General features: G+C 35.8%; 1 protein-coding gene across 9 annotated transcripts in view; it reads right to left on the bottom strand.

The window, feature by feature from the left end:
* Positions 1–6,909: 6,909 nt before the first annotated feature.
* The window catches only part of LOC106881487 (uncharacterized), a 378,451-nt gene continuing 370,196 nt past the window's right edge, over positions 6,910–15,164 (bottom strand). For 5 of the 9 annotated variants that reach the window (XM_089348183.1, XM_089348182.1, XM_089348181.1 and 2 more), the window contains 4 exons: positions 13,989–14,139; positions 10,969–12,149; positions 10,658–10,789; positions 7,374–7,819 (listed from right to left, as the gene is read on the bottom strand). In XM_089348183.1, coding sequence (XP_089204309.1) covers positions 7,529–7,819; positions 10,658–10,789; positions 10,969–12,149; positions 13,989–14,139 — 1,755 coding nt within the window. In that variant the 3' untranslated portion in view covers positions 7,374–7,528. Of the gene's footprint in view, positions 7,820–10,657; positions 10,790–10,968; positions 12,150–13,988; positions 14,140–15,164 lie in introns of all 9 variants that reach the window. The other 4 variants (XM_089348179.1, XM_089348176.1, XM_089348175.1 and 1 more) reach the window with 1 other exon arrangement.

Raw genomic sequence — 15,164 nt, forward strand, 5'->3', positions numbered from 1 at the left:
ATCGTGGCGACGGAGGTTCTTGAACATCTGTCTGAGCCGTGTGTCTTGGCCGTCTTCCAGAGGGGTTGTCTGGCTGTGAAAATGCGCGCCGAGCGGGTTTTATAGGGAATCAGAAGTCAAATTCCAGAATGTTCGAGAAAACCTAGCCCAGACCATCTATTCACTCTAGTTGGTCGGTTAATAGACAGATCACGTGAAACTATGATGGTTTGGTCGTGATGTCTGCCCGCTTTCGAATCATCCCTATTCAATCAAATTTACAGATAAACTTTATCACAACCAGTGAAATAGAACTAACCTACCTGAATATAACATTATGATAAATGACTAACATTTTGTAATTGTGCATTTTCTTTTTTTTTTTTTTTTTTTTTTTTTTTGCACCCATACATTTTACAATCTATATTTCACAGTCTGTCAACAAACACGGTAAAAAAAATTTTTTGAAAGACCTCTTAAAAGAAATGTAAAGATTTGTTGGGTTATATTGGCTGGAGTACACTGTGCCTAAAACTGGAAACGGAGTGGTCATGGCAGAAATATCTCTGAACATAGGTCTACTCAATCTAGTGCCTAACAAGTATAACAAAACATTCTATATTATGATGCAGTTACGATCAGCATTGACAAGGGTGGTAACTCCATTACATCCGATTATCTCCCTTGGCGTATTGTTTCTAGAGTTATTTCCCTTATTCTTTCTGTTTTGCGGGGAATATACTTTATCGTTGTTATTTCGTTGATTAGAATAGTGTTTTACATCTTTCAGAGTGTATATGATATTATTGGTTCTATGTTTCATTCCATAACGTTGCATTTCGATTGAATATCTTCGCGATATTGTTGGCAATATAACAAGATGAGTGAATTTATCGACAATTTGAAGCTTTTCTGGGAGGGATATTTGATTCAGGAAAGTTCGAAAGGCATATCATCGAAGTCTGCAAAGTCTTACACGACAATGTGGATTGAACAATGTTAGCAGGTTAACTGCGCCAATTTTACTTTATTTACTTTACAAATTTGTAAGCACTCTCAATTGAAAATTACTGTTTCCTCTCTCTCTTCTCTCTCTCTCTCTCTCTCTCTCTGTTTTAGTTAGTTTCTTTTTGAATATATCTTTTCGGTTCTTCAAACATAACTGGTACAGCTATGATCAGAGATGACCAAAGGTCAACAATAATATATACATAGATATATATAACAATAACATAAAGACCAAACACTTTTTAATTTTCCTCAATTTAATTTATTATCACATCTTTGTATACTTTCTTTTCATGCAAAAAAAAAACAAAAAATTCAAGAGATACAGAAAAGCTGCTCTGATTGGTCATTTGCAGGGTGACGTTGCAATGGGTACATAACTCTTTAGAGCTGGCAGTAGAGGGCAGCACTCTACTGCTAGCTTTTTTTTTTTAACCTTTACAGCATCACACCTTTTCACTGATTATAATCTTTTTTTTTTTACTTTTTTCTTTATATTTTCTTTTTAATTTTGTGAAATATTTCAGAATAACAAACAACTTGAGAGGCTTTGTGTGTGCATGTGTATTTGTGTGTGCATGTATATTTGTGTGTGTGTGTGTGTGTGTGTGTGTGTGTGTGTGTTTGTGTGCACACGCATACATAATTCTAAATACCCCTTTCTATCTATCTGGTCAAGACTACAAATCTAAAATATATATACACAGTATTTACGTGTGTATATACATTGATTTATGAGTGTGTATGTCTGAGTACAAACATACATGTGTGTGTGTCTGTGTGTGTTTGTAAAGGTGAAAGTCTGTGTTTAGGATAAAGTACTCAATACACAAAGAAGAGTAGATATTTTATTAGAAGTTGAAATTTCTGGATGTGTAGCACTGAGTGTGATGTTACTTATTATTCAAATGATTGAAGTAGGAAAACAGTATGATGATGATATATAAGCAAAAATATTTGCAAACATTGAGATTCTATAGCTGAGGCCAACCTTAAGAAAATGAATCACCCATTCAGTTATAATGCAAATAACACACGGCATTGCCATCTGTTACTGTGCAAAAACACATTTTGTTTCCCCATGTTCAGTACCATATGTATAAATCACATACGAACAAGAAAGTTGGTCATTGATAACAATGTTTTAGTATTAATGAACATCTTTTCTTATTTATATATCTATATTTCAGGGCATTACAAATTCTTTCTTTAGGAAATAAACAATTTTGCTAGTTGGTATTTGTAAATTACTTGATAACATAAATGGTTCCAAGCTTAATCTCTGTTGAAGAATTCTTTAACCATGCTGCTCATTAGTACAACAATGCAATATTACTTCAAATATACAATATATTATACACAGTACAATGCTAATATCAAAAAATGCAAAAATTGGAAACTAAATATTTTATGGTTTAATCCTCTTTGTAGTTTAAATCTTCATTCTCTTGTTGCACAAACTGTCCTAAACCTTATAAGAAAACTATGTCCTTATAGAACATTTGGTTGAGTTCCAGTTGCACTGCTGCTTCTGTAGTCAGTATAAACAGAAGAAACATTTCCAGCATGAACACACAAAATTTTTCTCAATGAAATTTCAGTATCTGCTACTTCAGTGCTATATGTCTTTCTATAGCATTAGTTTATCAAGCTAAGGATTTACTTGCAGATAAGTGATACAAAAAAGCAATATAGAGCTTACTGAAAATCTCTTTTAAAAAAGATTCTGAATGGATACATTCAGGTACTCAAATAGATGTCTCGTTCAAATATATCTGGAATTTAAATGAATTTACTCAGTTTTATAATTGTAAAACCGAGTGGTTCATTATAGAACACGCATCCTACGATAATAATCCTTTCTACTATAGGCAAAAGGCTTGAAATTTTAGGGAAGGGGGATAATTGATTAACTGGTACTTATTTCATTGACCCCGAAAGGATGGAAGGCAAAGTTGACTCTGGCAAATTATGAACTCAGATCATAAAGACAGGCAAAAAGCCACTAAACATTTTGCCCAGCATGCTAACAGTTCTGCCAACCCTAGGTCCTATTATAATAATGATACCAGAAAGTGTGATCTCTGTCTTTTACAGAAAGACAACAATCTATTATAGATTTTGAAATTTGTAACAAAAGATTAAAATCCGTGAATTCTTGCAAAGATGCTTCCTTTGATATTCATTGGGGAATTGACAACAACAAACTAGCTAAAATAATTTACTCCCTACATAATGGATTTTCCATATCCTGAAAGATAGATCATAAAAATATTCATGAACAATATAAATTTATTAACAACAGCCACCACGCTAGCTCATGCGAATTTTATGCATATGACACTGAAGGTATGGGATATCATATGACGCGACGAAACTATGTGTTCTTGAAATGAAAATTGAATAGATGAATGTGTGACACATTTTGAAATGTTCTTCCTCAGCAACTAATCAAATATGTATGTACTGTTGCCAATTCATATTTCAATGCTTCTAATAAAAATACAATGGAAGTGATTCCTTCTCCTTTTCTTCTGGTTTGCTCCTACTCCTACAGTTTTTATTTGAAATTACTGAGCACTGTTACTTATACTAATAAGAGATCAAATTTATTTATATATATAGACGCAGATGTGACCGTGAGGCAACTAGCTTGCTTACCAACCACATGGTTCCAGTTTCAGTCCCACTGCGTGGTACCTTGAGCAAGTGTCTTCTACCATAGCCTTGGGCCAACCAAAGCAATGTAAGTGGATTTGGTAGACAGAAACTGAAAGAAGCCTGTTGTATATATATATACATATATATATATATATGCGTATATGTTTGTGTGTCTGTGTGTTTGTGTCCCCCACCACCATCACTTGACAACCGATGTTGGTGTGTTTACGTCCCTGTAACTTAGCGGTTCAGCAAAAGAGACCGATAGGCTTACAAAGAATAAGTCCTGGGGGTTGATTTATTCGACTAAAGGCGGTGCTCCAGCATGGCCGCAGTCAAATGACTGAAACAAATAAAAGAATAAAAGAATATATATATACACACACACACACACACACACACACCACACACACACACACATGTACATACACATATATTTGTATATACACTTATATACATAAACATATATACATATACTCACACGCACGTATATGTATATACATACATATATACCTACACATGCATATATGCGTATATGTATGCCTGTATATGTATATGTGAGTGCTATTTAATGTTGTTACCCTTTAGTTTTGTTAATAGTTATTTCTTTGATTCTCACCCACTGAAAGCTATTTCGTTCCATTCATTGTTTGCCTTATCAACTTCTTTATTGATTTATTTAATTAATTAGCATAATTCATTGATTAATTGTTTATATCAGCATGATTTTAAGATCGTGATTACACTGTGGCCTCTGTACATTTTTCACATAATGAATATTTAAACCGAGTCAATTGATTAAAATCGTCACAGTGGCTTGTGCTCTTCAGAATATCAAGTACTCCACAAACACCCACCCACACACACACACACATATATATAGACGTGTGTGTTTGTGTGTGTATGCATATGTATATGTGTGTGTACATGTGTGTGCATGTGTGTGTGTGTGTGTGTACTTTGGGTAAACGATTAGGAGAAAAAGTACTTGACAGATGTTAGAATTTTTTTGTTTTGTTTCCCAAAGCTGATGTTTAACTCAGTTGCTGCTCTGAGTTTCTTGCCACATGCAATACTTCAGGTGATAAAGCAATCAATGTTTTTTAGTTCTTTTTTTTATCTTTTTTTTTTTTTCAATTTGGGCACCTGAAAGAAGGCATATTAGTGAAACTTCTAAGTAGCAACAGAGTAAACCATTTGCTTTGAACAAATATATATATATATATATATATATACATATATATATGTATATATATGTATATATATACATACATAGATGTGTGTTTAAATACACATGTTCAGATGCACATGGAGAATGACAGAGTGAAATAAATGTATTTTGTGTGTGTACACATACACACAAAAACACACACACATTTATATATGCAGACACACTTATACAAACACACACACTAGTGTATATAGGTGGTAGTGTAGAACTATGAAGTTTGTTTTGTTTCTGTTTATCTTTGTTTTTTATTATTTCTGTCTGAGTGTAGAATGGTACCAGAAACATACGAAAGACAGTTGTGGCAGCCCCTATTGTCAGTCAACTGTTGCCCATATACTGTTTGTCTCTTGACTGAAATGAATCTAATCAGAAAACCATCCCTATATATATATATATAGAGAGAGAGAGAGAGATATTTGTATCTTACAGATTTAATATTTTAGCAGAATAAAAAAAAAAATCTCTACTTTGACTAATTTGCAACTTCATCTGAAACTTGGTATTTCAGATGAACCTTCGAATTAGTAAAAATGGAGTTTCTTTACTAAAATATTATTAAATCTGTAAGATATCATCATTTGCTCTACAGTAGTTTATCTCATAGAAAATTTTCTGGCTCTTTGGATTTTTTGTCTGTTTTGACCATTGATTCAAGAAGTTATATATATATATATATATATAAATGTGTGTGTATTGTTTAATACCTATTTATTCTTCCATGTATCTATATCTATCTATCTATCTGTAACATCATACCACACAGCTGAACTATATTCACACAATTTCTCTCAGGTTTAAGATACTCAAATCTGTAAACCTAAGTAACTTGCCTCAACTATAACATTAATTTATAAAATAGTTGTATTAAAGATGTGTGATGAGTAGTGGATTAATACCTCTTTGTTGCACTGTCCAGTCAGTGGAGAGACACATAACCAGAAGGAAGATTGTGTAGTGAATGGTCAGTTTGAAAAGTTACATGTTGGGGAGAGGGTTGTATGGACAATAGTTGTTGTTGTTGTTGTTGTTGTTTAGCACCAGCTCTGCCCAAATCCATCAATGATCGGATACATTCCAAAAGTGACCATTCAGTCATTTTATATATCAGGTATTAGATTACCTAAATGTCCATTATTTAAGAGGGTAGGGTCTGGTTGAAGGAGATTTAGCTGCTTTTCTAGCAGGTCGAGTAATTTCATTGTGGCTCCTTCATAGGGTCCAGACAGTCGGGATTTAGAGGAAAAGGCTCTTGTCTTTTGCAGGGAGTGGCTGTAAAGTAAATGTTTGGGCATGCTCTTGGAAGTATCGCAGAAATGGTCCAGCAGTAACACTGTTAAATGGCACAATGAACAACAACGGAGGACGAAACCTAATTAGTGACCCCGTTTATTTTATTATTTAGGGTTCTAATTACCGAGAATTGAACAGTTTGTCAGTATATACTATAGCTGCATGCCTACAGCTAACTGACATGGTAGTCACTTGTCTATAATTGCAGATCATTATCTCACCACAGAATAGATACTTTGGTGAAGAATGGAGTTTCAATTAGAGACAAGATCTTTATCTCTCTACACACTGGAATACTGGAGTTATCATCATTGTTACAATGGGATATATATATATATATATATATATATATATATATACAGACACTCATGCACACACATAAATATATATATATTAATGGAGCTTGATCAGAATTTCTGACAATGAGTAACGGGTTTTCAGTTGTTCACTCAACTGAATTTCCACGTTCCCTGAATTAGCATGTAAGTGGCTGAATATCCCATGGTCACATTTATCTCAAAAGTGATTCTCCAGCATAATCAGCATGATATGGTGTGTGTGTGTGACAAGGTTGGATCTTTGAATTACTGATACAGACCATCCCAATTTCACTCACAAGGCACAGATCAATCCGAGATGCTTGCCCAAGATACCACGCAGTAGGATCAAACCCTGGACCTTGTAATTGGGAAGCAATATACATATACTCCCACACACATATGTATGTATCTTTCACTCTCTCTCTTTCTATATGTGTGTGTGTGTGTGTGTGTGTGTAAGTATGTATATATATATGTATTTTTCATTTTAGTCACTTAGTCCTCTCCAGACCCTCTTGATCCCTTGATCTCTGTTGTCAACAGAACTACAACTACCCTCTTCAGTCAAATTCTCTGTTTGCTGATTTTGAAAGAGGTAGCCCTGCATCTTCACAGACCTGCAAGATCCACCTGGCATATATATATATATATATATATATATATATATATATAGGCACATGTACACACTCATGTACACATACATATAATACACATATATATATTTGTGTGTGTGTGTGTGTGTGTGTAGGATGTTGGCACCATGTTGCTTTTAACAGAATAGGTGACAGAGGAATAGATTGCATGTTATACATGAGTGTCACATTGTGAAAGATAAAAACCTGTGCCTAGAAGAGAGAGTATATGATTGTGTGAGCACATGTGTATGTATGTGTGTGTGTGTGTGTGTGTGTGTGTGTGTGTGTGTGTGTGTGTGTGTGTGAGTGTGTGCATGCACATGCATGTACATATGCATGTATAAGTGTATGTATCTTTTTGTGTATGCTTTAAGATACATCTTAAATCTATTTATCCTGTGGTTCTATACTTGGTCTTTCACGGAAGCAATCTTAGTTTTTCTCGTTGGGGATGCCAAGCGTGATCGAACCCACTCCAATGCATGCATCAGCCGTTTGATATGCCGAGTGTCATGTACTACCCGCTGGACATCATTATCTGTCATGGACAACAAGCGTTCCATTGAAGAGAATCCCATCTTGATGAGATGTTCACCATACATTGGCAGACCAATGGAGATCAAAAAATCTCTCAATGAGGATATTTTCAGGTCACATGATGATAGGCAGGCTTTGGCCAATGATTCACTGGTCATCTGTAATAAAAAAAATATAAATATATAAGTGGTATTGATAATGGTGATGATAGTGATGACAATGGTGGTGGTGGTGGTGGTGGAAAGAAGGATCATGTTAATCAATACAACCTCAGAACGAACTTTAATCCTTTAACATTTAAATTAGCCATTTTAGCCAAAACATCCTACCTGTTTTATTTTCAAACTGTCCAAATCCAGCCTCTCACATCTACCATACAATGTCATTCTAATAGTGAACAGGAGTGGCTGTGTGGTAAGTAGCTTGCTTACCAACCACATGGTTCCGGGTTCATTCCCACTGCGTGGCACCTTGGGCAAGTGTCTTCTACTATAGCTTCGGGCCGACCAAAGCCTTGTGAGTGGATTTGGTAGACGGAAATTGAAAGAAGCCCGTCATATATATGTATATATATATATATGTATGTGCGTGTTTATGTTTGTGTGTCTGTGTTTGTCGCCTCACTATCGCTTGACAACCGATGCTGGTGTGTTTACGTCCCCGCAACTTAGCGGTTCAGCAAAAGAAACCGATAGAATAAGTACTAGGCTTACAAAGAATAAGTCCTGGGGTTGATTTACTCGACTAAAGGCGGTGCCCCAGTATGGCTGCAGTCAAATGACTGTAACAAGTAAAAGAGTAAAAGAGTAACTGAAACCTCAAAGCTATGAGATAATATCTGATTAATTCAAATCAATATGAATAAATAAGCATTACATTTGACAGAGTAATCTGTATGCTAAAGAGTTGGTATAACCATTATAATTTTAATGTCACTTCTGTAATAGTAATACTCTCTCATGCATTGTGACATCTATGAAATTACTGTTTCATGCAATCTGTTGTCAGTCTGTCCTCGTGGTTATCCTAACACATCTTCCTATCTGTCACAACACAATCTGTAATCAGCCCATCTTCACAGCTCAACCCTAACATATCAATGACATCTCACCCATCTCTTGTATCACCACAGACTCTGTGGTCATTCTCTCTTCACAATGAACCTTGACATATCTCCTTTATTTCTTGTGTCCTTAAACCACCCATAGTAAGTCTGTTCTAACACCTAACCTGAATATATCTTTCTATCTCTAATGTCATCACATTATCTGAAGTCTGTGTCCCCAACTAACTGAAGCCATCTTATTTCTTTATAGCCCACAAGGGGCTAAACATAGAGGGGACAAACAAGGACAGGCAAAGGGATTAAGTCGATTTCATCGACCCCAGTGCGTAACTGGTACTTAATTTATCGACCCCAAAAGGATGAAAGGCAAAGTTGACCTTGGCGGAATTTGAACTCAGAACTTAACAGCAGACGAAATACCACTAAGCATTCCACCCAGCGCGCTAACACTTCTGCCAGCTCGCCGCCCTTAAACTAACTGAAGACATCTACCCTATTGATGTCTTAACACTGTAATACTGCATCCACCCTGATAAAATTTCTACCAGTAGCTAGAGTCACTAACATCCACATACATTATTTCAGTTGAGGTTTGACTGATAATAAATATAGTCTGTGGAATGTCTTGACAATAACCCCACAAAATATACATTCTTGATTTTCATACAATGCCATATTCTAACTCAGTTCAGTTTACCAGTATGTGTTCTATAGCTTAAAAACAATTTTCTTCCTTTGATCAACTCTATAAACAATAGGCTAAGAATTAGCCACAACCATATATGTAAGAGGAAATATATATATATATATATATATAAACAATATATACTAACTCTTATTGACAATATAGACTTTTATAAACAATATAGACTAACCAGGGTTATCATTTATGCAGATTTTGTTGCACTGCTTAACAACTCTGCATCCGAACATATTTCAAAGCAGTTGAACCTCAAATATTTTCCAAAGTAAAATCATAGCAAAAGCTTTTGTAAGAAAATCAAGACTGGCATAAAGTTATGACCACTAGTTGTATACATTAATACTTTATACATCACGATTGATGGATGATCAATGATTGAGAGATAAAATGTCTTGCAGTATTTAGTTATGGATCAATAGTCTATTTTAATTCAATTCTGACATTGGTCAGATTTACCTTTAATTCTGCCAGGGTTGATAAAATAGAGTACCAATCAAATATTTGGCTCTATGTGATTGAATATACCCTACCCTATATTTGAGGTTATGTGCCTATGAAAGAAATCAATATTTAGCACGTCATAAGCCATAATTTTAATCCTTAAGACATCTTAGATCATAAGTCTTATTTGTTTCTTGTGTCAGTCATTGGACTGTGGCCATGCTGGGCAAGACATCATAAGTCTTCAATTAATCACGAAACAACAATCATCCAGCCACCTGATACAACACCAAAATGTTCTTAAAACTTGACTTCACATAACCAGTTTCTCCTCCCAAGAATAACATTTCTTACATAGGTCACAGGTTCAAACATTAATATTTGACAAAAAACCTCACTAATTTATGAGAAGGTTCAGTTAATATGTTCGTCTACTGTAATTAAGCCTTTAGCATTGAGATTACTTTGTCAAATGTAATGCTTATTTATTCACATTGTTTTGAATTAATCATGCATTACCTTACAACTTTGAGATTTCAATGCAGTGTTTCTATATTTTTAGAATGACATTGTAGGGTTGGTGTGAGAGGCCACATCTGGCCTGTTTGAATATAAAACAGGAAGAATATTTGGGCCAGATATAGCCAGTTTGAATGCTAAAGGATTAACAGTCTTTTAGCTAACCATTTTATATTCAAATTTCAACCAAGGTTAATTTATGCTCCCCACTGCCACTACCACCTAAACCCAAATCATCAAAACAGAGAGAAATAGGTGAATACTCACTCCTTCCCTTCCATATGACTGGAGTTGAGAAATTCTCACTTGCTCCATGACAGCAGCAATTCCCCAAACATCATGTCTCAGTTCCTCAGCATAGCGTTGCACCAACAGTGGCGGGATGCCACAGTAACCATTCTGAAACAGAGACAATAGCGACAATGTTGATATTTACCTGTAGAATTCTTATGCATATCCAGAGCCAAGTCTATATATTACATGTTTGCATACTTATATTCTTGAAAACACAACACAACACACACACAAACACAATGGTCTACTTACTAAATTGATAAAAACAGAAAGTGTTGTATTACCTTGTCACTGTAAGGCTCTAAGGAAAGATCAATCTTCTCATCAGATAACTTGGCCTTCACTAGTGGAATTAAAGATCGACTGGGGGGTTTCGGTGGCCGTGGAATAGTACGGTTGGGGGAATCTTTGCTGCCATAATAACTTCCTTCAATAGTTCTTCCCAAAGTTCCAGGGAAATATATTTGATTGGGGATGTTATCTCCTTCGAGAAACATTGGTGGTTTACTTCCATAAATCAGCTTTTGTGTCCTCAGATGGTTCTCATTAACACTGTTGCCTTTTTTACGGAAAGGGTCCATTTGTGTGCTCACATCCCTTTTAACCATTGGGGATGAAGACAAAGAATCTGAAAGTATGATGTGATAGGATGGAGATACCACTCTATCCATCATCACCAAACTTCCATTTGTCTTAGCAGAACATAGTTTGCTGGCTGATTTTCTCAGTGAAACAGGTTTTGAGTTCCTGTGGGGCGAAATGTCAGAGAGGTCACTCTGCGTTCCATCTGATCCCTCCGATCCACAACTGCGTATCGGCGTCTTGCAGTCAACAATAGCCACATTGATCGGGCCATGCTGCTCATGCTTCTTACTAAGATGATGTAACATTGGGCTGACATGGCTGCATTCTGCTGTCATGTTACAGAAAGAACTGGAATGTGAGATATATCCATTGGCAATACTTTCCTGTGCAGACTGCTGGGCACTTGAACAGCGCTGGACTCTAGTGAGAGGTGTAGCTTTCTTTGGAGAAGCCCGGATCTCTTTCTGAGCAAATCCATCTGTAATTTCACATACCTCTCGGTCCTCGGCAGATAATTCGAGATCACTGATTTCATAGTTGGTACTGGGTTCTGTCTGTCCAGCCGTTTGACAAGCAATGCTTTTCTGCGGCTGGCTTTCATCTTTGTTTGTTACATCTGCCTCCGATATACTGTTGTCAGTAGCAGACTGACCCAACATTTTCTTCTTATGAATATCTTCATCAGAAGGACGAGCAGATTGCTGACCTTTGTGGAGTGAATTGTCACTACTAGCATAGAAGCCTGAGTCCCTACTCATGGGCTGAATGGGCATTGGAGGGGGTGGTTCAGTGTTAAATAAGGTTGGGGGTGACAGACTAGAGGGGGTGTCAGCTGGAGTGTTGCTGTCACATTTAGCTGGGACATCAAGAATATCAGGGGCTGAAATGAGAGAAAAATAAAAAACAATGTCAGAATACCAAGAATAATAAATGTGTTAGGAACAATTTCAGAAGATAAAAATAGTGGTGGTGGTGGTGGTGGTGGTTGTGTCATGGTGGCAGCTGCAGTAGAAGCCATATGGTGGTGGTTGTAGTAGGGTTCAGTGGACATAGGGGCAGTTGTGGTAGATACTGTAGTGGCTGCAGTGATGTAAAAAGTAGTGATGATGTCTGAGTGGTAACAGAGACTATATCAAGACAGGGTAGTGATAATAATGTTGGGTGGTGGTGGTGGTGGTAGTGATGTTATGTTGATGCTGTAGTAGGAGTAAATTTGTGGAAGGGGTCAATATAAGATTTTCTAGTTAATATCTATCTGCAATAAATTGCTTATACTTAAAGAATACACAAAATATTTTAACAATGTTTTTTATAATAATAATTTTTTATAACATTTAGTTATGAAAATATAATGCGATGTTTTTAAAAACATTGAATGGCTATGGGACCTCATTTCAGTAAAACAAGGATCAAAGGGACCCACAGGCAAAAAATGGATGAGAAACACTGTATTAGAGGAAACATCTATAACTCAATCATCATATAATCAACATTGGGGACATGATAAAATGGGAAATCATCCTACATACGAAATGAAACCAGGACTATTATCTCTGAACTAGAAAGTGTACCTAGTGTAGACAGAGTGCTTAGGTGACCAAGTGTTCCCAGAGTAACTACTGTACTTAATTCACTGTTATATCGTGTCTCTTTAATAAGGTTCTATTCAATATAAAGACAATAATTTATCGCTAATGCTTAAATAATCAGTCAAGATTTTTACCCAGTCTAAGGAAGTAGCAATGTGGATAACTTAACCCAAAAGAATATGACAACCTCTATGTAGTCACTGAACATAATAGAAATAATAGTCAAATTGCCTTCAAATTATACCCTGCTATCTTTAAAAAGAGAAAAATAAAACCATATGTTAATTTATTCCTAGCTCATCATGCTGAGTAAAGTATGGGATGGTCATAGATGGAATACCTTTGCTTATATGTCTGTTCAATCAGAGCTGACCCAGGTTTGAGCAACACCACTTCAAATTTTCCATCAAAATTAATATTTCAGGAAAAGAAAAGAAAATCAGGAGTGCATTCACAGAGTTACTTCCCTTGTATATTTTTTTTAAATCCAAAACTTCTCCCTCCCTCCCCCTCTCTCTCTCCTCCTCTCTCTTTCTCTGTTTTAAACAGAGCTCCAAATCAGCCCCAATCAAGCAAAACTTTTTCTTTTTTCCAGACATGTCTATCTAGAATTACATTAGCCAGTGAGTCATTCCCCTTTAAGATAGTGTAGTGTAATCTGAAGGAGATTTGGTTGTTGTTTCTAACTGATCAAGTGACCACATAGAAGTCCAACGTTAGCAAGAATTTTCAAGCAATGTCAGTTTCTAAGTAGATAGTCTACCAACCTGTTTTTATGACAACACTTATTATCAACAGCTCAGTTCACCTGGCTGTAAATAGTCCATTCTCCTGTATCTATAGCAACAACAACACTTAATTCTCAACACCCCAATGGGTTCTAGATCTTTGACAGATGCGGAATAAGACAATGAAAAGCCACACTAATGTATTTCTCTTTAAGATACATATGTACAAATATCACTGAGTGTATAACTTATTGAATGGTAAGGATTACTAGACAGTATCAAAAATATTTGGAGATTAGTCAAATTGTTTATTGACTGATACCTAAACATAAACTACCACATTTGTAAGCAAAGTCCTAAAAACTCATGAGTTAAAAATTAAGTAAAGAAAGGAGTACTCACAATTACAATCGACAAGGAGCTCCGCTGCAGTCAAAAGTTTGGCACGTTGTTCTGTATCACGAATATTCAACTCGCTGAGGTCATCTTCATCGATATCAACAAACGTTTCCAGTTTGTCGTATCCATTCAACAAGAAAATACTCGTTAAATGCTGTATGCCAGCATGGTGATTTGTTATGGTGTGATGGAACAGAGGAAAGAAATAGAAAGGAATGCATGAGAAGTGAAGGCAGACATGTACAAATAGATTTATGAAGAATATAACATGATTAATACTTTGGGAATGGTTTACTAACATATTGTGAAACATCTGGGACAGTTAAATTAATAGAACACCTTACATCTAGACAAGAGTTTGTCATTTCATATAGAGCTTTTGCTATTGCAATGTATGTGTGTCAAAGAAATCTAATCATTAATAGTACATCATAGTAATTAGGTATTGCTGTTTAGTATACTGAACATATGTGGCCTCATGGTTCAAGTGTTGGACTCACACTCATGAGGTTATAAGTTCAATTTCTGGACCAAGCAATGCATTGTTTCCATTGAGCAAAGCACTTCCATTTCAAATTGCTCCAGTCTACTCAGCTGAAATGAGTACCAACCCAAAACTGGTGCAGCCCTCTCTCCCTCCAGTTGTCACATACTAGATGTTCTGTTCAGCTAAGTACGGGTGGCTTGAGAGGATGTCTATATCTGTACACAACTACACAGCCACCCAAGACAATTAGAGAAAAAATGGTGCATGTTACCAAGGCATACTCCCTTGCAAGTGACAGGTGTGCTGCCTTTTACATTTTTACTCTCTTTCTAATCTAGGTACTTATCTGTCATCAGTCCCAGTCTACTTAGCTGTATATCGGTACAAGAGTGTTACACATTTCACCAGTGCAAAGAGTATCTGCTCTGTAGAGTTAACAACTGATACATTGTTTACAGCTAAAAGTTTAACTGCTGGTAAAAGTAATCAGCAATAGATCTGCCCAGGATGAAAGTTTATGTTCAATGTACTTAATACAGTACAGAAATAGGTATCTGTGGACCCTAAACACATGAAAGGGACAATGACTAATATACATTGATAAAACTACAAATGTCTCAAACAATTAAATAACCGATACAAGCTGGCTCAAATATTTTATCTGTTTTGTGTTCAAACCATCCAGATCTGAT

The sequence above is a fragment of the Octopus bimaculoides genome, chromosome 2, assembly GCF_046866305.1.
Source record: "Octopus bimaculoides isolate indiv1 chromosome 2, ASM4686630v1, whole genome shotgun sequence".
NCBI lineage: Eukaryota > Metazoa > Mollusca > Cephalopoda > Octopoda > Octopodidae > Octopus > Octopus bimaculoides.